Source organism: Cajanus cajan, chromosome 4 (genome assembly GCF_000230855.2).
Source record: "Cajanus cajan strain Asha chromosome 4, NIPB_CcT2T_4, whole genome shotgun sequence".
Taxonomy (NCBI): domain Eukaryota; kingdom Viridiplantae; phylum Streptophyta; class Magnoliopsida; order Fabales; family Fabaceae; genus Cajanus; species Cajanus cajan.
This window is the reverse complement of record NC_138520.1, coordinates 540556-567053: the sequence shown is the minus strand read 5'-3', so window position 1 is coordinate 567053 and position 26498 is coordinate 540556. Positions and strand designations below refer to the sequence as shown.

General features: G+C 30.2%; 3 protein-coding genes and 1 long non-coding RNA gene across 6 annotated transcripts; 2 read left to right on the top strand and 2 right to left on the bottom strand.

Annotated features, from left to right (window-relative positions):
- Window positions 1-2558: 2558 nt before the first annotated feature.
- LOC145957552 (uncharacterized) lies at window positions 2559-2974 on the bottom strand. Its single transcript, XR_014433579.1, has 2 exons — window positions 2832-2974; window positions 2559-2674 (listed from the first exon to the last, which is right to left on the bottom strand). It is a non-coding gene; the product is annotated as an uncharacterized LOC145957552 (long non-coding RNA).
- LOC109810272 (uncharacterized) lies at window positions 2875-7564 on the top strand. Of its 2 annotated transcripts, XM_020373694.3 has the most exons (13): window positions 2875-3015; window positions 3114-3251; window positions 3370-3451; window positions 3729-3805; window positions 4004-4104; window positions 4464-4593; window positions 4959-5075; window positions 5168-5253; window positions 6087-6153; window positions 6382-6460; window positions 6670-6761; window positions 6954-7097; window positions 7197-7564. In XM_020373694.3, the coding sequence occupies exons 1-13, from the start codon at window positions 2914-2916 to the stop codon at window positions 7230-7232; spliced, it is 1251 nt and encodes a 416-aa protein (XP_020229283.2). In that variant the 5' UTR covers window positions 2875-2913; the 3' UTR covers window positions 7233-7564. The 2 variants fall into 2 exon arrangements, with proteins under 2 accessions (XP_020229283.2, XP_082929985.1); XM_083073859.1 differs by lacking the exon at window positions 2875-3015 and having other exon boundaries at window positions 3375-3451.
- An 8404-nt stretch (window positions 7565-15968) lies between these two features.
- Window positions 15969-17321, top strand: LOC145957551 (putative aquaporin PIP2-8). Its single transcript, XM_083073858.1, has 3 exons — window positions 15969-16681; window positions 16801-16941; window positions 17023-17321. Exons 1-3 carry the CDS (start codon window positions 16106-16108, stop codon window positions 17140-17142), a joined length of 837 nt encoding a protein of 278 aa, XP_082929984.1. The 5' UTR covers window positions 15969-16105; the 3' UTR covers window positions 17143-17321.
- A 4817-nt stretch (window positions 17322-22138) lies between these two features.
- Window positions 22139-25242, bottom strand: LOC109810202 (uncharacterized). 2 transcript variants are annotated; one of them, XM_020373615.3, is made up of 5 exons: window positions 25086-25242; window positions 24864-24972; window positions 24267-24404; window positions 23246-23469; window positions 22139-23149 (listed from the first exon to the last, which is right to left on the bottom strand). In XM_020373615.3, exons 2-5 carry the CDS (start codon window positions 24964-24966, stop codon window positions 22409-22411), a joined length of 1206 nt encoding a protein of 401 aa, XP_020229204.1. In that variant the 5' UTR covers window positions 24967-24972; window positions 25086-25242; the 3' UTR covers window positions 22139-22408. The 2 variants fall into 2 exon arrangements, with proteins under 2 accessions (XP_020229204.1, XP_082929983.1); XM_083073857.1 differs by lacking the exon at window positions 25086-25242 and having other exon boundaries at window positions 24864-25077.
- Window positions 25243-26498: the final 1256 nt, after the last annotated feature.

The following is a 26498-nucleotide window of genomic DNA, read 5'->3' as shown; positions in this document are numbered from 1 at the left end:
ACTTTAGGGTACTGTTTTAGTATGGGTTCAGGAGTTGTCTCTTGGTGTTCCAAGAAGCAAGAGGTTGTAGCTCAGTCAACAGCAGAAGCTGAGTTTATTGCAGCTGTAGCAGCCGTGAATCAAGTTATTTGGTTGAGGAATATCTTGATAGATTTGGGTTTGAAGCAAGAAAAAAGCATAGAAGTTTTTGTTGATAACCAAGCAGCAATTTCAATCTCACAAAATCCTGTGTTTCATGGGAAGACCAAGCATTTTAATGTGAAGTTGTTTCACTTAAGAGAAGTTCAAGAAAATGGTGATGCAAGTTTAGTTTACTGCCGCACAGAAGACCAAGCTGCTGATATGTTTACCAAACCTTTTCCACTCAGCAGGTTTGAATTCCTAAGGAAGAAGCTGGGAGTTTGCAGCCTCCAAGGCAAGGAGGAGTGTTGAGAATTGCCTTTGGAAGTTGCATATTTTTAGGAATATTTCAGATTTATTTTAGTTTGAATAAGTCAATTTAATTAGAATTTATCATTAGTCGTTAGTGGTTGTTAGTGGACTATCTATTTCCTATTTTTCAGCTAAGTTATTAGTAGTGGTTGCTAGAGTCACGGACTGTGATCTCTAAGTCAGTTATTTTCAATGTATTTAAATTAAATTGCATTGAGATAAATAAATATAATTTTCACATCCAGCACATTCAATCTACTTTTTCACTCTCTCTATTCGTTCTCTGTAATGCTCTATTAGCATTTGCCTTTCCTCCCTAAAACCAACAAGATTCGAGCGCAAAACACACCTTTACTTCTCAATGGGGATGATAAACCGCTGTGAAGGGTTCGCATCGCATTAGGAGCTTCCTTTGCTCAATGCTTCAAAATGGCCTCAAAACCAAATTGAGAAGATTTCAATGTGGGATAGCAGAGGAGGACCTTTGCCCTCTTTGTTGCAATTCAGCTGAAACCAATAGCCACACTCTTCGGGGTTGTGCCCTTGTTTGACCAATATGGGAAACAATAGCTATGGAGAACGAGATTGATAGAATTGCGTTTTTTGATTTGGAGGTGAAGGATTGGGTGTTGACTGTTGAGGAATATTATCAATAATCTAACAAACTGGAATACTTTGTTTGATAAAACTCTGTGGGCTATTTGAAACATGAGGAATGAGGTAATTTTTTCAGTAACTAGTTGGAGAATGGATGCAATTATTTGTAAATCAGTTTTCACTGCTACGGAAGTAGAAAATGCTCTTGGCATGAAGTGGCACATGTTTGATAGGGTCCCTTCCTCCGTTAGGTTGGGTTAAGTACAATGTGGATGCTTCAGTTCACATAGGGGGAATGCAAGTGGCTTGTGGAGGTGTTCTTATAAAGAATTTGAAATTCAAGTATTTTTGAAATTCTTTAAAATAGTAGAATTTCAAATTCTCCCAAAAATTGGAGAATTTAAAATTTTTCATATATTTTTTTCTTATTTCACCTATATATTTTATCTTATCTCTTCATTCTTTTAATTATTAGATATTCAAAAATATTTTTAAAATTATTAAATATTATCTAATATTAATTTTTTAAATTATTAAATATTTAAAAATGGATTAATATTTATTTATATAAAATTTAATTTAAAAATCTTAACATATAAATATATTTTTAAAATTAATTTTACTATGATAGAATCAAATTATCATATTTAACTTAACAATTTAAATTTTAAGAAATTTGAATTGACTCATCCAAACAAAATATTTTAAGAATAATAGAAATTGAAATCAAAATAATTCAAATACCAAGAATTTAAAATTCCTTGAATTTGTAAAATTTCTCATCTAAATACACCATAACAGAGTCATTTTTAATATTTAATCATTTTATCCTCGTAGGTTTCTAATAAATATAGCAAGTAGGTAAATCAGGCTAAAATAGAGTTAAAATTTGTCTTAAACTCCCTTAATCTTTACTTAATTAGTACTAATTATTAATATAACAATGATTAATCAATTTAATCCTAAAAATATCTGGAGTGAGGTTGCTTATAAGTAATTTTTTATACCACATCATGTCACATTAACTTTTTTTTATTTTATGGATTGTTTAAACTTTAACAAAATTACTTATAAAAGTTCTGTACTAAAATTTAAACGATTCATAAAGTAAAAAAGAACTTATATAACATGTAAAAATGGTTGTGAGACGTATGGGCCCACGTATGTTGGTTGAATGGGGAACTTCACACATGGGAATGTGCATCATAACTCATAAATAGGAACTTGTGAGTTGGCACAGTCCCTGCCATCCCCGTACACTTTCTATTCCTCTCTCATTCTCCTTTTAGTTCAAGCTTGCCATCACGCCCAATTTCCAACTATTTTAAATTGAAGGAAAGCATCGATTTTATAACAAATTAATTTTTCATTCATGTGTTTGGCCCCTCCAAAAACATGTGGTGGAATGTATGCTACATACTAGGCAGTAGGCACTATGCTGAAACCGAAAATAATTAAAATTTAAAACCAACACTTGTTGGTGAAGGTTGTGATATTCATCCAAATTGAAATGTGTGAAAAGCATGAGATTGCAAAAGGCAAGAATTATTTTTGCGACAAGATGAACAAGTTTGAAACATAGTTGGGGTAGGTGTTAATATCGAGCAATCCGAAATCCGAAGGGACCCATTCAGCTGGCGCCACGCTGTCAAAGACAAATGAACAGTATGAGACTATGAGCATATTCCTAGGTTCTTATTCTTACGCCGTCCTCTCTCCAACTCCTAGTCAACACCCAAAACTAAACCAAACCAAACATAATAATGGAATTGATAAAGCATCATCGAGATTCGGACATGTACCTTTTGTTTTGTTCCAGTTCCAATCCAACTCAGCTCCAATATTTGATGTGTTGAAACACACACGCACACATACTGCGCCTAAATGGCCGATTCACGGCCGCTTCTGCTCAACGATTCCGAGCCAACTCAGTTCCAAACCACCCGAGTCGCTTCTCTCGACGTCTTCCGAGGCCTCTCTGTCTTTGTAACTCACTCTTTCCACTTGTCTCAATTCAAATTTCATTCATCCCTTTCTGTTACTACTTTGCTTAAACATGAAGCTACCCCTTTCTTGAATTTCAGCTCATGATATTTGTGGATTATGGGGGGTCCATCCTCCCCTTTATTGCTCACGTCCCCTGGAATGGGATCCACTTGGCTGATTTCGTCATGCCGTTTTTTCTCTTTATTGCTGGAATTTCTCTCGCACTTGTTTATAAGGTACCAATTCTTGCTAATGCCACTCTTTCAAATTACGTATTTGGCACTCCTTCCATGTATAGTATACCAAATAGCATTAATTAAAGCCTTCTTTTTTCTTTTCCTAATAAAACGTCAGAGAAGGCCGCAGAAAACACAAGCTACATGGAAAGCTTTAGCTAGAGCAATGAAACTCTTTGCTCTTGGTATTGTTCTCCAAGGTAATATCTTTATACTTAAAGTCTTTTACATCATTTTCCACAGTGTCATGATACCGTGTTCTTCAATTAACTTGGTTTTGCTCTGTCGCTGATAGACTCAACGAGACATTATTAAGCTGAACTAAAATGTGTGTTATGTATGAATAATACTATGTGGCATTTGGAGTATAGGTTGATGGATTTAAACCATGTTCGCCTTATTTTGCTGTACTATCCAATAGTTGTTTCTGTCGTTCTAGTTTCATCAGTTAAATAAACATGATGCCACTCATTTCAGGTGGCTATTTTCACGGGATAACTTCCTTGACTTTCGGTGTTGACATTGAAACAATTCGATTGATGGGCATTTTACAGGTAACTTCATCCATAACATAATCTGTTACAGTCTGTTGACTACTTGACTACTTTTCAGGCTAAGTTTACTGTACAAAGAAATGTAAGGATGTATGATTGTACACCATAACTGATGGTTGATAACTTGATATGAATATTTTGTTTGTGCATACTACTTGTAGTGGCTAACGAATTTGATATGACGATATATAAATCCAGAGGATATCAATTGGATACATTGTTGCAGCTTTATGTGAGATCTGGCTTCCAGCTCCGCGATTGAAAGAATTAGGTTTCTTCAAAAGTTATTACTGGCATTGGTAAGGTTTTCATGTCAGTCTTGTTTTCTGTATTATTAAATTTGAGGGTCATCAAAAGTCCTCATTTGACTGTCATATTAAGCAAGATTGTCACTAATCCAAAAGCATTCTTGATAAGTATAATTTCAGACACCTGTTTGCTGCCACAGGACGTTTAAAAGTAAAACTTAACATCTAGTCCTGTGCTTTCGAAATTCCAAAGTAGAAAATTAAATACACTTAAATAGCAGGATTATTCCATTTCACATTGAATGAAGTCGGAAAAATATATTAATTGAGTATTGCACTCACCACTTGGTATATTGACTATATTCATGCAATCTTCCTTTGCTCTTAATTTTACAAATATTTTTATGCAGGTTTCTTGCAGTAATATTGTTGGCAGTTTACTCGGTATTATTGTATGGTTTATATGTTCCAGATTGGCACTTTGATGTGTCATCCTCAACCTCTTCATTGTCTCCTTTTAGTGGTGGTGATTTTTACACGGTGAGAGTAGGCATTTGATTTTTATTTGCTTCAATTTTTGTTTTGCATTTGATTTTCATTCCTTTTATTATTGAAAGTTTTATGGTTAAAAAAAAATTGTTACTATTTGCTACTCCTAGGCTTAGAGTGAAAATGTACCTGCTGTATTGTTCAAGCTACAGCTGATGTTCTTGATCAAATGTTTCTAATAGTAATATCCAAACTTTCCTAGTGTTGCCTTCAAATTTTACTCAGTAAATAGTTGTCCAATGCTTGTTAATTGTCAAAAAACTTAACCTGCTTCTTCATTTCTCTGAAAATATACTGGTGGTGAAATTCAAAATATTTTGTTCGTAATTCTTGCAATGTTCTCCACCCAATATCAGGTGAATTGTTCCGTGAGAGGGGATCTTGGACCTGCTTGTAATTCTGCTGGAATGATTGATCGCTATATTCTTGGTCTTGGCCATCTGTATAGAAAGCCTGTTTACAGAAATCTTAAGGTATTTTATAGTTGATACTTATCCCATTTCTTTGTTTAATGGTTTAGAGCATAATGTGATGTGTTAATGCCTTGTTGGTGTTCGACTTCCAGGAGTGCAATATGTCTAGTAAGGGTCAAGTTTCAGATAGCTCACCTTCCTGGTGTCATGCTCCTTTTGATCCAGAAGGCATTTTAAGGTAATCAGTATAAACTTCTGATTCCGTCAGTTAAAGCCCTTCATGTAGAGTTGCCCTTTTAATCTTTTGAATTTACGACACAGTTATGTGTAAGCAATTGGAAGCTTCTTTTGCAGATTAAATTGATATTCTTTCTGATCAGTGATCTCATGGAATAACAGCCATACACTTCCTATAAGTAAAATAGAGCTAATAACATGCTGTTTAAATGAATTCAGACTCGTCTGACACTTGATCTGGAAGCTTTTAGAAGATTAAGATTTACCTTCTAGAAATCCCCTTTTAAGCAAAGTATTCCATTAAGATTACTGAGACAATACAACAAGGTCCAAGAGATATTATTCTAATCAAACCTAGTTGATTTTTCTTTTCAAATTCCTAATAGAAAACCGACTTCCTAGTTTGATTTATGCTGAAAATAACTTTACCATACTCTGTGATGTAGGAGTCTTTTGTTAGGACAGGTTCAATCATCATACGTAAGTAATTTAATCCAATAACTTTGCTAGCATCTTTCCATAACAAACATTTTTTCAAGAGTTTTAAAGGTTTCTCAATTTTAGGAAAGAACAAGTTGTGATGTTCTTTCAGTTGATATTCATGATTCATCTATCAGAATCAAAAACTGATATTCATCTATAGACCTTTATTCTTAGGAACAGTCTTACTTGACTGACCCCGAGTTTCTTTGACTAATATTTTACTCATAGTTTGGCAAGAAAATATTCATTTAACAACAAATTCTATGTTGGTCGTAGGTTTTAAATTAATGTTCCTGTTAAGTTGACTGGTACTGATGGAAGACGGTTTGTAATTCTTTCACTTGTTCACAGCTCCATAACAGCTGCAGTTTCATGCATAATTGGACTTCAATATGGTCACGTTCTTGCCCATCTACAGGTGAGATCATTTATTAAGTTTCCAACCCTCAGTTGCCTGTTAAATTCTAGCATTTTCAAAATAGGATAGGAGTTCTTTAAAATCTTAATCCTGTGGTTTTGCTGCTTATTTTGGCACTGAATCATCTGCTATGTATTGTAAATTTTGGCTTAAAATTTCCTTGTTCGATGTTTTATAGAGCTTAGTTGACTGAACTTTTGCTTTCTGTATGTTTGTCTTGTTCTGTAGGACCACAAAGGGCGCATAGACAACTGGATGTGTTTTTCCTTTTCATTTTTGGGCCTTGGATCGTTCCTTGCCTTAATAGGTCCGTGCTGTGAACCATCTGTGGGCATCTTCAGTTTGTGGAGCGCCTTCTAGAAGTTATTTGCTGATAATAAATCGAGCATTTTCTCTTCATAATCATGATTGTTTGGTTTTTTATCAAATCAATTTTCTATGTTTATCGATGCCAATTGCCATAGAAAAGATTATATTCATTTTCATTTTTAAAAAATTTTTGCCTTTTGTTTTCAGGAATTCCTCTAAATAAATCGCTGTACACAGTCAGCTATATGCTATTAACTTCTGCAGTTTCTGGTCTTACATTCATTGCTTTATATGTTTTGGTGAGTGTTCAGTGCTGTTGCAAGAGAAAACTATATGGACAGAGTCACAGAGATATTATATACAATTCCTGCTTTATTTATTGGATACTCTGTTTGCATTAAGATCAAACTTATGATTTCTTTCCAGGCCACTATCTTTCATTACATTTTTTTCCATTCTGACTAAATTGTTGTACATTTACCCTACTGCAGGTAGATGTTCATGGTTACAGGCGTCTGACAGCTGGGTTGGAGTGGATGGGAAAGCACGCCTTGAGTATATTTGTGCTTGTATCTTCAAACTTGGCCGTGATAGCAATTCAAGGATTTTATTGGACTCAACCCGAAAACAACATTGTAAGATACTGTTGCATGATGCTTTATGCTGGAATTTGTTCCCGGTACCCCAATAAAAAAATTGACTATAATGTTTGGGTTTACTTTTATTCCGTGCAGATACACTGGATTGTGACACGTTTTAACCACACATGACGTTACTCGTTGCTGTTAGAATTTCATGCCTTGCCTTTCATACTGTATATACATTCAAAGTAAAAACAATACCATTGCAGTGAGGTAGGTTCTTCGAAGATCGAGGCGGAAGTGCTTATTGAATTGTATAGGTACTTTCGAATTGCATGATTTCAACAACACACTCTCATCAGTGAACTTTTTTAATTTTAAAATGGTTATTGGTAGTGCACAAGCACGCCCAGTCTTTTCTGTTGGGCTGGCCCAGGTTGTATTGTCATAAAAGGTTAAAACCTCACTGAATCTGAATCTTTTCAGGTGAACAAAAGAAAAGAATTACATAGTTTCTTGAAGCACGGTTTTCTTCTAACGCGTACATGCTACCATTATTTTATTTCGTAAATGTTGTTTTTATTTTCATTTCATTTTTCACAAATAATTCTTAAAAAATTATATTATATTATATATATATATAAGATATTAGGTACAAGATGTTTATTTATGTAGGATTCTCAGATTTCTTTTTCTATGTTTGTTTGTACGAATAAAATATGTTTTAAGTCCTTCAAGATGTCAAATTTAGTTTTAGTCCATACAAGCTGCCTCGTATTTTTCAAATGAAATAGATGTTGTCCTGGACTCTATGTTTTTTTCTTTTACAAAGGCTATGCCACATGTTTACTTGATTAGGCTCTATACTTTTGTCTCTTTTTCATAATGTTTAATATTTTAGTCTTCTCGATTATAAAATTAAGCGGTTTTAATTCTTCATCCATTGAATGTTAGTTGACTATATTTTAGTCTATTTTTTAATTGAACGAATGTAAGAAAAAGAAATATTTATTTTAGTGAAATGTTTTTCTTCTCTCATTTCAACTCAATTAAACAATAGGAGAAAAAATTGCTTTTTTATTAAACATCTAAAAGTTATCTATTTTTTTATTCTCTTTATTTCTTACTATTTTTCTTCCTCAACTAAGGAATGGTAAGACCAGTAGAAGTGGAACTATAGTATGAGGAAGGATGCAATTAATTATAGATTTTACCATTTTGTATCATGGCAAACGGAAGAATACAGTCTCCAGAGGAAACTTAAATGTTGATATTTAACAGCCTGCGCTGTCTGTCTCAAATTCTCAATACAGAACAAGAACACGGGACCAAGGAAGATATGGGCAGAATGTCATATTCATGTGAACCACATAGTCTTATCAATTAATTATCAAAATGTGACACACATCATTGTTAACAAAATCAATATTTCAGTTACTTATTATGTTCTGACATATTTCTGTATAAAAATTTGAATACCAGCCCCCTTCTAATACAGCCATTTTCCAGAGTAACTTCAAGATATAATATTAAATATCTGGTTAACAGATTAACCCTTTTTTTAATACTGTTTCATACACGGAAACTTCGTATTGCTCTATGTCACGGCCATAAACAGCAAATAACGTGTATAATATTTTATTCTTTTAAAAATATAAAAATTACAATAAGAACAATGTAGATATTATTTCAACTCTCGATTCTAATTATTTAGTTGGCTTTACTGATTTTGTGAGAATTTCTATTCATTTTTATATTTTTTTTGTAACTAGAGCTAAGATTTTATTTTCTCATATGATTGAATTCTCCATTTAATTATTCTAACATGTTTGGTGGGAGAAGAAAGAAATACATAAAAATTATTGTATATCCATAATTTGATAAAGGAAAATTTGTAAAAAAAATAAATAAATGTTGTATGTCCTCTCCATTTAATTAGTACCATTGTCAGATATAACATGGCTTGGATATAGGCTTACCATGACATTGACATCCATTGACCAAGTCCCTCATGGATTACAACCCAACTAACTATCCTCACGATACCATGCACCCCTCTAGTAATCAATTAAGGCTTGTAGTCTTCATCGTCATACCTTACTTCAACATCAACTAAGGATTTAGAGGAGACTTAACAAACCACTCCAAGAGATAATGCCTACTCAAGGAGGATTTTCAACAATTAGGCTCGTAAAGCACCACACCAATATCCACACAGTGGGATATCCAACTTTAAAAAACAACCTCTCTTCTAATGCTAAGTCAATCAACATGCCTAAATTCCTATAACATTCTTAGTATCATAGCTCAATAGTGTATTAACACAATATGTCTAAATGTTTATAGCACTCTCAACATCAAAACCTTAACAGGTCAACAAATCAACAAATCATGCCTAAATGCCTAAAACATTCTCAATATCATACCTCAACAATTATCATCCATATGCATTATCTCATGTTAATGGATATAGATCTAACAACATAAATCAATGTACAACACAATTGCACTTCAACAGTTCAACCATATAACCATCTACACATATTATCCCAGATTAATTTACATAGACCCCAACCACACCTAGCAACATACAACATGCAGTAGATTCACCCAACCTATTCATGTTCACCATATAATCATTCAAACAAGAGTTTTCAAAACAAACTACACTTGATTGCACATATCTTGCACTCGACATCATTGAGGCAGAGAACTTTTTGCCTCATCCACATTCGACGTCATTCAACTTGCGTTCGGTGTGGATGAGGTAGTGACCCTTAGGCCCTCATGCCTAGCATGGTGAAATCCAATGTTTTTCCTTGATCCAAGCAAAGATTATTTTCTCTCCTTATGCATGACCCCACTCCTTTGGGGCTCAGTTCCAACCCAAGCAAAGTTAATTCTCTCAAATCATGTCCGAAGTTGTTCAAACCACGTTTGATGCCATTTCAACCTAAGGCAATCCTCTCTCCTACGCTTGGTGCCACCAATTCTATGTCGGGCGTGAGCAAGACAAAGTATCAATGGCTGAAACCACGTTCAATGCCATGAAGGCGTGCTTAATGCGATGGTGAATTCTTTGCCTAGTAGACTCGCGAATTGTTCTCCTTTCACTTGAAAACCAGACAATCCACTCATGCAATACAATAACATGCATGTAGACATCATATTCAACTCAATTTTCATCATAATATCAACATGAAATCACAAACCATCCACTTTCACCAAAATCATTCAACATGTTCAAAACCCCTTAACTTGCAATTCTTTCATTCAAACAACCATGAATACCAATTAGTTCCAATCAACACATACACCATAGATCAACATAAACAACTCAAAATCAAGAGGAATCAAACCTATCTTCCCTTGCCTCCCCAATCCAAGAGGAAGAAGGAATATGAAGGATTTTGAGTTATCATCAAGAAATGCTTCGCATCGACTTTGACTCTTAGCTACAACCTTTGAATCACCCAACAATGATCCTCTACAACTCTCTAGAAACTAAGAAAAAAGAAGAGAAACTTTTAAAACTCCAAAGCTTCTCACACTACTCTATCTCTCTATAAAGTTTTTTTGAAAAAATGAGTTTTGAGACTCAATTCCAAAAAAAAAAAAAAAACTCTTATATACTCTTCATTTCAAAGTCAAGTTGAACCTTTGCCTAGAAAAATCCTCTAAGACACCCAAAGATTTCTCAAGAGTTCCTTAACTCCTAAAGTCTCTAAACACTACACCTCAAAACATGAAAACATACAATTACTGCTAAAGAGACAATAATTTACAATAATTTATAATATTACACTTGAAATAAGTAGAACTCTCTTCATAAGTTATATATATATATATATAGATGAGATGAAAAATAAGATGTGGATAGAAGTGTTAAAGTTGACTCAATAAATTGTGAGTCGATGGATTAAATAGATTGATTAACTTTTTAATAAAGAAAGACAAAAATAAAGAAAAAATCAATAATGCTTATTTTATTTTATTTTTATAAAAAAAGTTACGATTTTTATATCAAAATATTTATTGGTTCAAATATAAATACAAAATAAAATATTATTTAAGTGATATTTTTATTTTTAATTGTTAAAATATAATAATTGTTTTATTATATTTTAATTAAATCCTTTACCAATTGATTATTCTTTATTTGTTTTTATGTATAAAAAATGAATTTTATTGTGCTTCCTTTACATCATCGTTACATTTTGTTAGAATTGTTGTTTACCCATGTGATTGCAGTTTTTTTTTTTTTTTTGCTGTTATAATCATTTTCAAGTATTTTAAAGAAATTTTCCTTTTATATATTCAAACGTAAAATAATTGTATGAGTAATATTTTATATAATTATTTTTCTCTTTCTTTTCTCTTATACAACATTTTTTCTTTGCCAATCATGTTTAACCTCTCATCACTTTGATCAGTATGAAACAATTTTTCTTATCATCTTTAACACTTTTTGGTGTGCAAGTACAAACAACACATTACTTTGCTTTAGTTCTACACATTCGTAAAAAGTAAAAAGTGTTCAATGTGTCAACTTAAAAGTTCAATATAAACGAGGAACAAAGGTATCGCATCGCATATGATAAATATCAAGCTTTTATTACATTATTTTTCTTCAAAAATTATATAATCTGGTAAGCTTTACTCTTAATATTTTTTTTGTTTTGTAATTTTTTTTTCTTGTATGTGTACTTAAATTATTATAAATAATTACTAACGTATGTTGATTTAATTGGTATTATAGTTGATCTTTAAATTTTAAAATTTTAAAATTTTAAATTTTTGAATCATAAGTTTGATAATAAAAAAAAATATTAAGAATGATAATCTAAATATAATCAAGATTTTGAGAAAATTTGATTCTCAATAAAGTTGGTAAATACTTTTTCCATTATCATAATATTAAAAAAATATATATATTACAAATAAAGCATTTCTCTTGTTTATTTAGTTTTTGCATAAATTGTAATTAATATTAAATAATAAAGAAAATGTTGAAAAGAGTGTGTCATACATTACTAACTCTTCCTATACTAATTATAGAATTGTATATATGTAGAATTTGTCTTTTTTAAAATGCAACTTTGTAGTTTAATTTATATTTTAAAAAATAAAGTACAATAATAAATTTAATTATAATTTATATTTGGTTTTCAAAAAACTATAATTTATTTTTCACATATAAATTATTAATAAAAAATAACAGTATAGAATAAGTTTCACAGTTAGTGGTCAAAAATAAAAGTTACACACTGCAAAATAAATTAATTACTAACAAACTAAAACTTCAATATATTTTTTTTTATCTTACACTAAATTAGATTTTCCTAGTATAACCTTTCTTTAATAAAAATTAAATTATCATTAATATAAACATAATGAGTTTATACTAACAAATAATTTTGTTAGTATTAAATTGAATATTAATATAATTGAATATTAATATATACTATCATTAGTAACATTGTTGCTTTGATTATTGTTTCCTTAAACTTGTGACCCTTATTTTTAATGTAAGGGGGTGTATTGGATTAGGATTTTAAATGACTTTTTTAGTTAAAAAAAATCATGCGAATTTTAAAAGACTTTGCAGGATTTTCATGACTTTTAAGATTTTGCAAGATTCCATAAGACTTAAAATCAGGATTTTAATAGATTCTGCAAGACTTTTAAATCAAGATTTTAATGGATTCTGTGGGATTTTGTGGAGTTTTGACATTTGATAAAATTTTAAAAAAAAATGCATACATTCAAATTTAAAAAGAGTCAAAGACAAAAATAATAAAAAAAATAATAATGTCTAGATAAATAATAATGATAATTCTTCATAATATCCTATCCTCTTTTTATAGCATCCACTATCAATTGTAACAATTCATCAGAATCCTCCTTGGTCCAAGCTTCATAGTTTTCTTTCTCTTTTCCTTTTTCTTTATTATTTCCTCGTGAATCTCCCATTTGAATTACTAAAACAATATATGTTGACAACTAGTTATATAAATAATTATGAATAAGAGACAAAATCAATAAAATTATATTATTATTTTTAGAAGCACAATATATCTTAACTATCCAAATGAATCAAATACCTCAGTCATTATAAAAAAAATATGTAAAAACGAAAATATAGAAACATAAGATAATTTTTTATATAAAAAAGAAATTAGTATATTCGATACTGAGAAAATATTTAAATATATAATATTTTTTATATATAAACGGAAGTATTTAGATATAGAGAATATATATATATATATATATATTATTTTAGTTATATATTATATAATAATTTTTAACGATATTTATAAATGTAAATTATTCTAACAAATAATTTTAACAATATTTTCTTTTCTAAAAAATAAGCTAATGAAGACATAAATCCTAAATCCTAAAAAATTAGATATTGCAATGTCTTATGTTAATTTTCTTTTTTTTTAAATATAAAAGAATCTTAATTTCACAATATAAAAATAAAAAAGAAAAATTCATAGTAAAAAAAATAAAATAATTGTTGAGTCATAAAAGGATGAGGGATAAGAGTAACAAATTCAAGGGAAGGAGAGAGTTCGCAGTTTTTATGTTGAGAGGGTTCTTCCCCCAACTAAGATTCATTTTCATCTCATTCTACTCACAGAAACCCTAACAAATTCATCTTATATATATATATATATATATATATATATATATATATATATTATAGAGATTATGATATCAATTTCATCTTTCACATTTTTCTTTTCTTGATGTGTGTTATAAAAAAAATTACCACTTAAAATTTAAAATTTCAAGCATTTTTTTTGTGTTATATAAAGGAACAAATTTAACTACATAGAATAAATAAAGCAAGTCAATTAAAGAGAACGAACAGAAAAATAGAGCAAGTCAATGACACTATCATTTACATATCAGAGATTCACAAAATAGGGGAATGAGATAAGAACAGTACTACAATATTATATATGAGCAATGAACAATAATGTACTATTATTAGTAGAGAAAAAATGGAGAAGACAGGAGCATAGAAAAAAAAATGAAAAACTCACTTGAAAATTCTTAAAACACTTGAAAAATCATTTCAAACAATCCTTCAAAATCCGATGGGTTTGGATGGGATTGTTTTATGAATCTGGTATTTATAGATAACACTAGAAAGTCCTTCAAAATTCCTCTCACACAACAATCCTTTAAAATCCTTATATTTTTGAATACCAATGGATAGTTTTTAAGTTGTAAAAAATCTCAAATGAATACCAGTGAATTTTAATGGACTCTTTAAAAAATCTTGAAAATCCAGATTGAATACCACTAGATTGTTTTTAAGTGACATAAAATCCTGATTGAATACCAAGAGACTTTTTTACTAAAAAAAAAGTCTTTTAAAATCTTACGAAATCCTAAACCAATACACCCCCTAATATTGCTATACATTTTGTTGGCACACTCACTGTTACCTTCATTGGTGTGACTTTAATTACCATTACTTTACTAATGTCATTATTTCACACCACCTTTTTAATGGTGGCATCAGTTTTGTTAATTTCTACAACTAATTGTCATTAATTAACAACTTTGCCTTTCACCCATATCATTTTAGTTGTTGTCACAGTTAACATAATTATTGATCTTCACTGTATTCACTAGTCGTCACCCCATTGTTATCAGCTTTATCTATGGATTAAATTTTTGTTTTTCATACGTTTCGTAACATCAATTGTGACTATTTCTAATTAGAGATGTCTAGATGAAATTATAAGTTAATTTAGAGTTATAATTATTCGGTTTAATTTTTTATAAACCCAAACTACGAGACATGAATTTTAAATTTAAAGTGATTCCAATTTCTAAAAATTAAAATTAAGTTACAAATTTATTTTTTTTATGAAACGGATCTGAAAAGAAAAATCCGTATGCAATAATGTTGTCTGGTGATATTATATTTCAACCAAACATCAATTATCAACTTCTTAATTAATATTGTATTTAGCTTTATGGAAACAATCATTTATCCAAGTTTTTTAAACACAAGCGGTAGTTGGTAGTTTAGCATGATAAGCAATAATATTGGGTAACAAGTATATTAGCGTGATTTATTTAATTTCTTAACTTAGAAAGAAGTATAGAATTGATGGAAATGACATCCTTTTCAACGGTAAGCATCTCCGCTGAATCTTTGTGTTTAATATAAAAAATGAAGCCCTTGACAGACAAGGACAAAGCATTGAATAGATAGCAGAGTAGAGGACAAGTTTGAGTATGGTTCTCAGTTCTCAGTTTCTCACACACGAGACTTCACTTGAGAATTCAGATAGCCAAAAGCTGAGCCAGAAAATGGTTCCTTATTCCCCAAACTCATCCATAATAAGACAACAAAAATTGAGCAGCTGAAAATAAAATATATCATTTTTAATAAAGTAGATAATTCAAAAAAGAAAAAGAAAAAAGGCCATTCAATATTAAACATTTGAATATGCGTGAGAAGAGAAGTGCTTGACATGACAATGAGATAGTTTTATTAATGTATATTTTGATTTAAGAATGCATTGCATTGGGTTTGGGTATGATTGGTTTTTGAAATGAATAGTTGTAGATTGTGAGACGTATGCATGTGCCTGATTAGGGACCACAATAGAAAGCAGCAGAAAGGTGAGAGAGCACTGACCAGAAAAGGACCCCATCTCATCATCCCTTTACTCAACGGAAACTTTGAAAACTAGTTGCGTGTATTTGATGATTTTATATATTCAATTTCTTTGCTGTAAGTCCTATGTAAAACCATTTTTTTAATATATTATTATTTTAAATTATTTAAATAATAAAAGAAGAGAATTAATAGTGTAAGCATAAGTTATAGGAAATGAAATAGAGAGATAAGTGATAGGGGTGGGGTGGGGTGGCAGTGGCAGTGGCAGCTTTAGATGATTAGAATTCACATGGTGAAGGTGTCCCACAGAGACAGAGAGCAGTTAGCAATATTCCAAATTTACCCCTGCCCTTGTTCTTATTATCCCATAAAAAGCAAGCAACGGAAATAGATTGATAGAGAGAAAATGTCGAAGGAAGTGAGCCAAGAAGGAGAGCAGAGGAAGGACTACGTGGACCCTCCGCCAGCGCCTCTCATCGACTTGGCGGAGATTAAGCTCTGGTCCTTCTACAGAGCCCTCATCGCCGAGTTCATCGCCACACTCCTCTTCCTCTACGTGACGGTGGCCACCGTCATCGGCCACAAGAAGCAGAGCGGAGCATGCGAGGGCGTTGGGCTGCTGGGGATCGCATGGGCCTTCGGCGGCATGATCTTCGTGCTGGTGTACTGCACCGCCGGCATTTCAGGTGGACACATAAACCCTGCGGTGACTTTTGGACTCTTCCTGGCGCGCAAGGTGTCTCTCCTCAGAGCCCTCCTTTACATGGTAGCGCAGTGCTTGGGCGCTATCTCCGGCGTTGGCTTGGTGAAGGCCTTCATGAAGCACTCCTACAACTCCCTGGGCGGCGGTGCTAACTCCGTCAACTCCGGCTACTCCAAAGGGTCTGCTCTGGGTGCTGAGATTATCGGCACTTTTGTCCTCGTTTACACCGTTTTCTCGGCCACCGACCCCAAGAGAAGCGCTCGTGACTCTCATGTCCCAGTATGTATTGTTGTATTTGTATACATATATTATATATATTTCTCTTTCTTTCTTTCTCTCTCTTACAATAAATAATAAATAATACATAATAAATGTGTCTGTGTCTGTGTCTTATATAGGTTTTGGCCCCATTGCCCATTGGGTTTGCAGTTTTCATGGTTCACTTGGCTACCATTCCCATCACGGGTACCGGGATTAATCCAGCTAGGAGCTTCGGTGCTGCTGTTATCTACAACAATGCCAAAGTTTGGGATGACCATGTATGTATATTAATTAATTAATTAACGTACGTAACTGCATGGTGTTGTTTAATTTTAATTAATTAAGTGATGGTGGTGCAGTGGATCTTTTGGGTTGGGCCATTTGTGGGAGCGTTGGCGGCGGCGGCCTACCACCAGTACATACTGAGAGCGGCGGCTATTAAGGCGTTGGGATCGTTCCGGAGCAACCCCACCAACTAAGTCCACCACAACGACAGAGATAGGATAGGGTTTTCATTTCTGTTTGCATTCTTAATTTATTGCTTCATGTCTGTCTTTCCTATTTATTATTTCTTTCCTTTGTTTGGTTTGATTGTATCACATGTGAGATTATGACCCTTATTCGCTCTATCTCGATTATTCTTTGCAGTTTGCACTCACCCATATCGCCTTTATCATTTCTCTTTTCACTCTCCATTTCCTTTCTCATTTTTAAACCCTAAACATTCTTAAGCGATCTCAATCTTTAAACATTATTCAAACAAAATTGTTAAGCGTAATTTTAAGATTTGATCTGAATCTTTATATTATTTTAACTATATCGTCTTATTATTTCTTACCAGGACTCACGAGAAATAGTACATGTTACTTCATTACTTCATTCAAGCTTAATTCTTTAAAACTGTCAATATAGTTCAGTTCATTAAAACTTAATACTTTTAAACTGTAAATAGATTACTTCATTAAAACTTCTCTCAGGTAGAGCTCTTAACAGAAAGAAATTTTAAGGACAATTGTATACCTCGGAATTTTTAAAGAATTAATGTTTTTATGAAATATCTCTTACATAAATACAAGATTAAATTTTATATTACACGTCTTATTATTCTCTTTTTGTATTTCTTGATGTATATGAAAATATCTACTTGGAGAATAAATTTTAGGACAGTTATTTTCACCCAATAACTCGTATTTTTTATTTAATTTTAATAATTTAATTATTAAATTTAAATATTTTATAATAAATAGATTAAATTTACAAATTTCTACAAAATTTATTTGAGGGGAAAATTTATACAAAACTTGAAAATTATTTAATATATTTGGTTATATTATGATAACTTTAACATAAGTTAAAGTTAGAAGTTAATGCATGTTACATGGATCTGAAGACTAAGGTGGTGGGGCCGTGGGGCAGGGCAGAGAGGGCATTTTATGGGGTGGCATGAGGGTCTTTAGGAAAAGTATGCCGGAAATTGCTACACAGTCACCGCTTTCCAAGGAGTGGGACTCATAACTCATAACTCATAACTCATAACTCATAACTCATAACCCATAACCAACCAAAATTTGAAAAAGTAGAATGCTGAATGATAAATCAAAGAGTGGCATTGCCATCTATGCATACCCGTTTCAGAATATCACGTGCCACCAACCCTCTAACAGTCTAACGGGTTCCAATTCTATCCGCTTTCACAAAAGAGGGTCACCCTAGATGCGCCTTTCTCAATTATGCACAACTTTCTATTTATATACATAAATGAAACAATTCTCTTACTTTAAGGAAGGATGTGTTTTACTACATTTATTTTTTAATTTTATTTTAATAATTTTATTTTAAAACTAAAAATTCTTAATTCATAAATCAAATTTTCATATTTTTTTAAAATTAAAAAATATTTAATAAAAAAATATTTTACTTTTCAATTTAAATTAATAAAACAAATTATCATATATTTTCAAACTTTTTAAAAAATTATAAAATTGATTTATCTGTTAAGAATTTTTAATTTAAAAGTTAAATTGTTGAAATTCAATATAAATGATGAAATATTAAATAGAATAAGTCTATTAAAATTTAAGTAAAGAAGTAAGTGAATCTCTCATCTCTCTTATCCCTTTCTAAAAATGGTTAAAATTTGGTCTCAACTTACATTTCTGATTATGTATAGAGATCCCTTAATGTTACAGGTGAAATCTTTCTAATAAGTCTATATAAACCCTCAATTCAGCAAGTAAAATTTTAGGTCAAATTAATTAAACATTATTGAACATGGATTCTTAATATGCCATTGACTTCCAATTCAATAGTCTTGAAAGTGTTTTCTCCTATCTAGCATTTAATGATAATTTTTTTTAATATTTTATTAATTTTCTTTTGTGATTAAAAGATACACACCCTCTTATTAAAAACTTAAAAGACAAAAGTCTTATTTTTAAAATAAAATAATACTTTTTAATTTTGATTACATGTTCAAAATAAAAGATCGAATCTTATTTTTAATTAAAGAATATAATCTTACACTAATAACATCCAACAACATTTTGTTAATTCCTACTTTATTTTTAATGTATCTCAATATATCACATTATTTGCCCATCACACTAGTTTGTAAATGCCTAATCAACTTGTAAATCATATAATATATGAAACTAAAGTTATATAATTATGATATCTTTAATAAATCAAAAGTGTAATAAGTTTTATAGTTAAATTAATTGAGCTATAATGGTGTTAATTAGGAGAAATTTAATTAAATTATAAATAAAAAATTCCTTAAGTACTTTCAAGGAAGGATGTTAATGGGGTGAGTACAGGCAGTAACTTTCTATACCCTACTCGTCGAATAAATATTCACCCCATACTCATTCCTATATCCATGCAGGATATTTGTTGAATGAGTATCCACATATTTTTCAATATTCGCAAATAATAAAGTATAATATTTAACTATTATAAGTCCAAACAAAATCTAAATAAAATCAAATTCATATAAAAAAATTCAAGTAAATTGAATATTAGTAAGTACGGGTATCCACGGTTATGGATACTATGTTACTCGTATCCTTCTTGTTAACATACGGGTATAAAAAAAAAATATTCGTACTCATTATATACAAGTACTCATTTCCAATATTCATTTTTTATCTATTGCGAGTTTTATTCACGAACACCTACAAATACAATTTTTTTAACATCCCTACTTTCAAATATAAATACTTAATTAAAAACTCAATAAAACTCTAGGGCTTATAAATGAATATACCAAAAAAATAATTAAGCTAATTAATTTAAACTAATAATTGAGTTGGTAATTAAGCTAACCAAAATTAAATGATAATTATACTTAATAACACTATTTGTACTACTTCAATGAATCATTTTTCTCACTAAATTTTTTTTATTTATACTATATCTTTTATGTGTATATATAACTGAATTCTTTTTTAATTAAAACATTTTTTGGAGTTTTTTTCTTTAATAATGATAGTATTTTTAAAAGTTTTTCTTCAATTATAATATTTTTATTAATCATTTATCTCTTTTGAACTATTTATTTATTTTTAAATTAAATTTTAAAATTTTTAAGAAAAATATCAATATTTAAAATAATCCTATATCACAATATGAATTGATATCATAAATTAAAAAAATATTTTTATATTAAAATATATTATCATATTTATTTATCATGAATTTTGGCATATAAAAATAAACATTTATTATATATATTATACATACTTAAAATACTAATCTCTTATTAATAACTTGATAAATAAGAGTTTAAAAAATATAGCAATTAACATATCTAAAATATATATTTTTTATAATTACAGAAAAAAAATATTCTTATCTATTTTTCATATAAAGAACATGAAGTAGTAAGCTAGTAATAAAGATCGTAATTATATTAATTAAAAAAATTACTTTGTTGATTTATGTCTGTTCTTTGAGTTTTCCTCGCTTCAAAAGAAAATAATTTATTGTTTAGTTAAAACATTTCGCTGCCAAAATAGAAGTCTTAATATTGATGCATAATCAGTTTTTTTTTATTTAATATTTTTGATATTTTTTTAATGAGATAAAGAAATATTGAAGTTTGATCCGAGCCTATAATTTTATGAATTGAATTATTTACGCAACTTATACAATTTATTATTTCATAAAGAATATTGAGTATTGTCTTCTAAGTTTCACTTTCATACATGATTAAATAAGATGCTTAAAGACCTAATTATTTCAATACATAATTAAGAGTAAATGTAACATGAAAGTAGAACTGAAAATAAATCAAACCAACTCAAAATTATTAGGAAAAAAATAAGATTAACAATTTTATCATACAAGTATTTATCTTATCTCTGTATTTATCTTTAATCTTTTTTATTATATTATATTATATAAATTCAAATATCAATTAAGAGATTTTAACTTAATGGTTAAATTATTAAAATTTAATATAAACTATGAGTTGCTATAATAAAAAATGACACTACATATTTTCATAAATTTTTTAAAAACAAAAGTTATATAATGGTAAGTGGTTAATTGAAAGTATAGATAATTACGTAAGAAATTTACAGAAATAAAATAAAAAACTATAATTTATAAAGTAGTATTTACATGCATAAAATTGGACAAAAAATCATGTATATGAAAGCCCAATCCTTCTTATTGTAGTTATATATATAATATTATTTCTTTATTTTTCTTATGATGGAAAACATAGATATTAAAAAAGAAAATTAATAATTATAAATATAGTTGTTAGTATTATTAAAATAAACCTTTATTTTTCATTCTGTTTTACTGAGTTGTCTTGGTCATATATAGCAAGTTTTTCAATATTTTTTCTAGGTCTAGCAGTTACAAATGGCATTTACTAATTGTGCCAATGTTGTTGTCGTTAGTATTTTGTCCTTCTTTTCTCTTTCTATACTCACCTTATATACAACCATGTAATCTTTTTGGTGATCAATGAGGATAAGGAGAATGATATATTTTAGCACTAAGAATAATATAAATTATTTGTATATATTTTTATTAAAATTATTCATATTTAAGTTATATACACATACAAATATATTTATATAGATGATTGTCATTAAAACAAATTTTTATATAAATTAAAATGATATAAGACAAATGTGAAAATAAAATTATATATATATATATATATATGAATATTTATAATTATTTTTATATATTTTTTAACATATTCATATACATATATATTAATATACACCTTTACAAAGAAACCATCAACCATAGAAAAATCACGAGACTTAAAGAGGCAAACTAAAAACTTCTTAACAATGAAATGTTTTATCACATTTTCTTTTCCGTTTCTTAAACTGAGTATTACTAGCATTTTGTGATTACATATTACAGTCATACGCATCAGCCCACCCTATAAAATTTACAATAATAATCAAGCTAAAAGAAAAAAGAAATGCATAAAAATTTACAGGCATATAACAGAGACACAAAATTCCAATTTCAAACCAACGTCATGAACACCATCGTTGGCATAAAAAGAAACAAATAATTAAAGTTCAAATCCTATGGAGAGGGTGCATTTGTGTATCATATCATATGTCAGTATGTTCATATAATGAGTAAATAATATATGCTCCTCCGCATGCACTTATTCTATAAACTATATATATTCTACTTTTAAGGATTACAATTACAACTACAACATATTAATATGATTTCTCAGCAGACGAAATTGCTGAGTTATAATTATAATAGTTCATCTACCAAGGATTTGATATGCAGATTATCAACCTTGGACTTGATAGATAGCATGTTTTTGTTCAGTTCAGAGGCCTTGAGTTCGAGCTCGCTCAAGCGACCTCTGATCTCAGGAATTCGTGTTTTGATATCAGCAACCTCTTGTTCTTTCCGAGCCAAACTTTCCAACTCTGATTCAAGCTCTTCTCTCAGTGACTGCACTTGGCGACCAGAGTTATCCTTTTCTGTCACCACCTCCTGGTGCTCATCAATGAGTTCAATATTTTCAGCTAGTTCATCAAGGACGCTATGCAACCACGCCACCCGAAGTTTAGCAGATTCTACATCCTTAAGAATAGCCAATAGTTCTTTCAGTTTGGACTTGCTTAATTCCATTATTGTGGTGGATTGTAACTCTTGCACCACGAAACATACACACTCAATGTAATATGAGCGCATCGCAAGTGATTCCAAGTGACAGCTTGCACCTATGTCCCCATACTTGTCAAGGATAGAATGAAAGATGGAAGCAAAACTTTGTTTTATTTCATACCTTCCAACTCGAATACGGGGTTCAGATGTCACAGACTCGGCCTCTCCTTCATCACTCTCATTTTCAACTTGAATTTCACCAGTTGAAATTATAGTAATACCTTCTTCAGTGTCATCAACTGGGGTTATTGGAACAACTTTATGAGAATTAGCAATTTTGTCTTCAACATCCTTTGGTTGGTCTTTGTGATTGACAGGCTGCAAAGAAACACAAATGAAGGACATGGCATGAGTTTGTTTGTGTCACTCTTAATTAGCCCAAGGCATGAGATAAAAGAAAAGAGTGACGCCTACTTTTAAAGTTGGGATATGTGTCTGTCCATTAATTGGTTCAGAGGGAACGTGCTTCTTGTTTTCTTTCTCCACCTTTTCCTTCTCAGAATAATGTGATATTGGTGATGAAGCATCAGATAGGTATATTGCCCCAACTTTTGAGGCTGGAACACCGTCAAGAACTGGGGGTTCTGGTTTAGAACCTGCCTTCTTTTTCCTCTCAAACTTCACAGGAGGAGGGGCACCTACAATCAGAAACATATTTACTCATCTCGGGTGTGAAAGATCTTCGTCAATCAACAATGATCAATCATCAACTCGGGTAAAATATGTTTTATTTCTTGTTATACGTGACATGATCACATACCATTTTAGAATAAAATAGTAACAGATGTGACATGATTACAACATATTTGCAGTACCTTATTATTAAACAGTGAAAAATGTTTTTAGAGATTTAAAATTAAATTTATTTCTATTTATCTAGAATAAAAACATATTTAAACCTTTAATATAATCACGGTCCAACAAGTTAACAGAAAAGCCATGTTATAGCGATCATATTTTGTTATATTAGCCACCATTTGAAGTATACATGCTTAAAGGCACCGTTATTTATATAGGCTTGTGGCACGGGCAGCAACTTCATATGTGTGAACTCAGTAATCCTTTTACAAATGTCACACAGTCACAGATACTATATGAATGCATAGAATGTTTTGTCAAAGAAAACTAATTAAAAAGTCAAACAAAATGGCTAGGAACAGTTGTATAATATCGAAAGATACCTAACCTTATTCTCATTCAGTTAACCCAGCCCATTTTTAAACAAAATTAATTAATTCTAGTTATATCTCACGCCGCTTTGCATGACATAATTTAAATGACAGGACTGAGATTCAATACAACAGAGGAATTAGAAAATTCTCAGGTCCACTCAGATGACTCATAAATTCTTCAAAAACCACCTAGTTTACAGGCGATTCTTTTTTTGTGAACATAAATTAGATCATTAAAGAGCAGATAAAGAGAGAAATAGTACCTGAATCCGACAATCTTTTGTAACAATTGTCATCACACTGGTGGTAAGGATTAGATGCTTTAGGACAACCTGAATACGTTCGTTTTTGGTCATTCATCTTTTTGCCAAGCTGACCATCAGTCACACTTCGGCCATAACCTAAGGGGGGTTTATTTACAAGTTTTGAGATATTAGCATCCATGCAAAACAGAATTTGAATATTTTACTGATGCAGAACAGTGTGTGAATGGTTCAAGATCAATCATGAACAAAACTTATTAGATACACTTTTATATGTGTTGTTGGTATTAATCTCCGGTCAGAATTGAAATTTTATCTCAATAATCTATGTTGATCCTAAATGCAAGCCTTTACTATGTGAACTACAGGTCTGAAACTCTAAAACTACCAAATTTGTCTAATTTGTCTCTAATACTTATTATACAATATCAACAAGGATGGACAAGAAAAACTATGTTGATAATCAAACATTTTTTTGTGAATATTACTAAGATGAAACTTTCATTCGGATCGAAAACCAATTCCAGAAAAGCTAAGGAACTATATCTAAATTTTTTCATTACTTAATATGAAGGATGGAGAAGAAAAATAACTAACCTGAACTCTTCTTTTTATTTGTGTGTTTGGTGTTGGTGCTTTGGGAGCAAGCTTGGGTGCATTGATGGTAAGGATTAGAAAGATTTACACAGTTGGGAGCCATCTGATTCTGTTCTTACAAAAAATGAAAAATGGAAAAAAATAATTAGAAGTCATTTGACAAATGCCATTTCCCAATAAATAGTGTTTCTAGTTGTGTGGCTGAGTTGAACCGTGACTTACTGTTTGCGAACAAGAGGGTGAGGCAAGGATGAAGTAATAAAGCAATTCCAAGTTTCTAACGCAACAGCGATGGATAGCAATGAATGAGAAATGAGAAATTTGGAAAACGAAGGAAACGTCTATTTATTGATTATATTACCATTGGCCTAATGCAATCTTCTGGACTCTCTTTGTTTGACCAAATTAAATTCCAAATCTTGATTTGATTTTTGAATCAACCTTTTGAATATTTTCAAAAAATATATACATATATTGTGTCAAAGTCTTGTCTTCTAGACACTCGCGCGCCAACAACGACCATTTTTTAAGGTTGTATCATTAAGGCGTGAAACGTGATAAAAACAGATCTGCTGTATAATTTAATAGGAGAGAATTCTGATATCATATTTTAACACACATGGGGAAACTTACAATACTTCAATAAATCTTATGAAGATTTTCCTAACTGTGAAGGATTTATTTAAGTGGTTTTCAATCATGAAATTATAAAATTGAAAATGTTTCTAATGTAAAAGATTATAAATAGGGACAAAGTATTAAAAATGATGAAAAAATAAGTTATTGCACCAACACTCTGTAGTAATTTGCAATTATAAATATGTCAAGTTAATACATTTTTTTTAGGGTGTTAATACATTGTTATTTCATACAAAATATTTTTTTTTCTTTCATTTTCTTTCGAGAAGAGATATTTTTGTGTGACTTACCTTTCTTTCCTCTCCTAAATCAAATAGAAGAATATTTACTTTTATTTACATTTTCTTTCCTCCACTTATTTCTACATTGATAATTTGACTTGAATAATGTTATCTCACCTGTAATAAAAGATAATACATTAAAATTATCAAAACTTTAATTGTTAATTTTCTAAGTCAACTATTATAATTTAGTGTTTTATATTTTTTTTTCTTTTCAACTATATTATTTTAAAAAAATCCCAACTTTTAAATTGCTTTGAGGATTTTCAAACTTTAAAAAGTATTGAAAAAGAAACAAATAAACATATAAATAATTATTAAGTAAATCTCTTGCAAAAGTTCGTCGTATATATATATATATATATATATATATATATATATATATATATATATATATATATATATATATATATATATATATATATAAAATATTCTCATTGATAATTTCTAGCAAAGGTGGTTATGTAAGATGGCTTCATATTTAATGTAAAAGTAAAATTTCAAACTCATCTTTATGGAGGAATGCCAAAATTGCCAGTTGGTACGATAAATTTAATCGACTCTAGCGAAGAATTATAGGGACTGTTTAATTTTATTTTAGTTTTTTGTAAATAAATTATTTTTGTAAAACAATTTTTATCATCTATGTTAGAAGATAAAAAGAAAGAAAAATCCTGTTTGATAACTTGATTTTGGATAAAAGTTTTTAAAGGAA

Excerpts from the sequence above, each read along its gene's own strand:
- LOC109810272 (XM_020373694.3), top strand. The coding sequence starts at position 2,914 with ATGGCCGATTCACGGCCGCTTCTGCTCAACGATTCCGAGCCAACTCAG. Across the intron at positions 3,252-3,369 it reads CTCTCGCACTTGTTTATAAG|AGAAGGCCGCAGAAAACACA; the intron begins GTACCAATTCTT and ends ATAAAACGTCAG. Across the intron at positions 5,254-6,086 it reads GATCCAGAAGGCATTTTAAG|CTCCATAACAGCTGCAGTTT; the intron begins GTAATCAGTATA and ends ACTTGTTCACAG.
- LOC145957551 (XM_083073858.1), top strand. The coding sequence starts at position 16,106 with ATGTCGAAGGAAGTGAGCCAAGAAGGAGAGCAGAGGAAGGACTACGTG. Across the intron at positions 16,682-16,800 it reads CTCGTGACTCTCATGTCCCA|GTTTTGGCCCCATTGCCCAT; the intron begins GTATGTATTGTT and ends TGTCTTATATAG. Across the intron at positions 16,942-17,022 it reads CCAAAGTTTGGGATGACCAT|TGGATCTTTTGGGTTGGGCC; the intron begins GTATGTATATTA and ends ATGGTGGTGCAG.
- LOC109810202 (XM_020373615.3), bottom strand. The coding sequence starts at position 24,966 with ATGGCTCCCAACTGTGTAAATCTTTCTAATCCTTACCATCAATGCACC. Across the intron at positions 24,405-24,863 it reads AAATAAAAAGAAGAGTTCAG|GTTATGGCCGAAGTGTGACT; the intron begins GTTAGTTATTTT and ends AACCCCCCTTAG. Across the intron at positions 23,470-24,266 it reads CAAAAGATTGTCGGATTCAG|GTGCCCCTCCTCCTGTGAAG; the intron begins GTACTATTTCTC and ends TTCTGATTGTAG.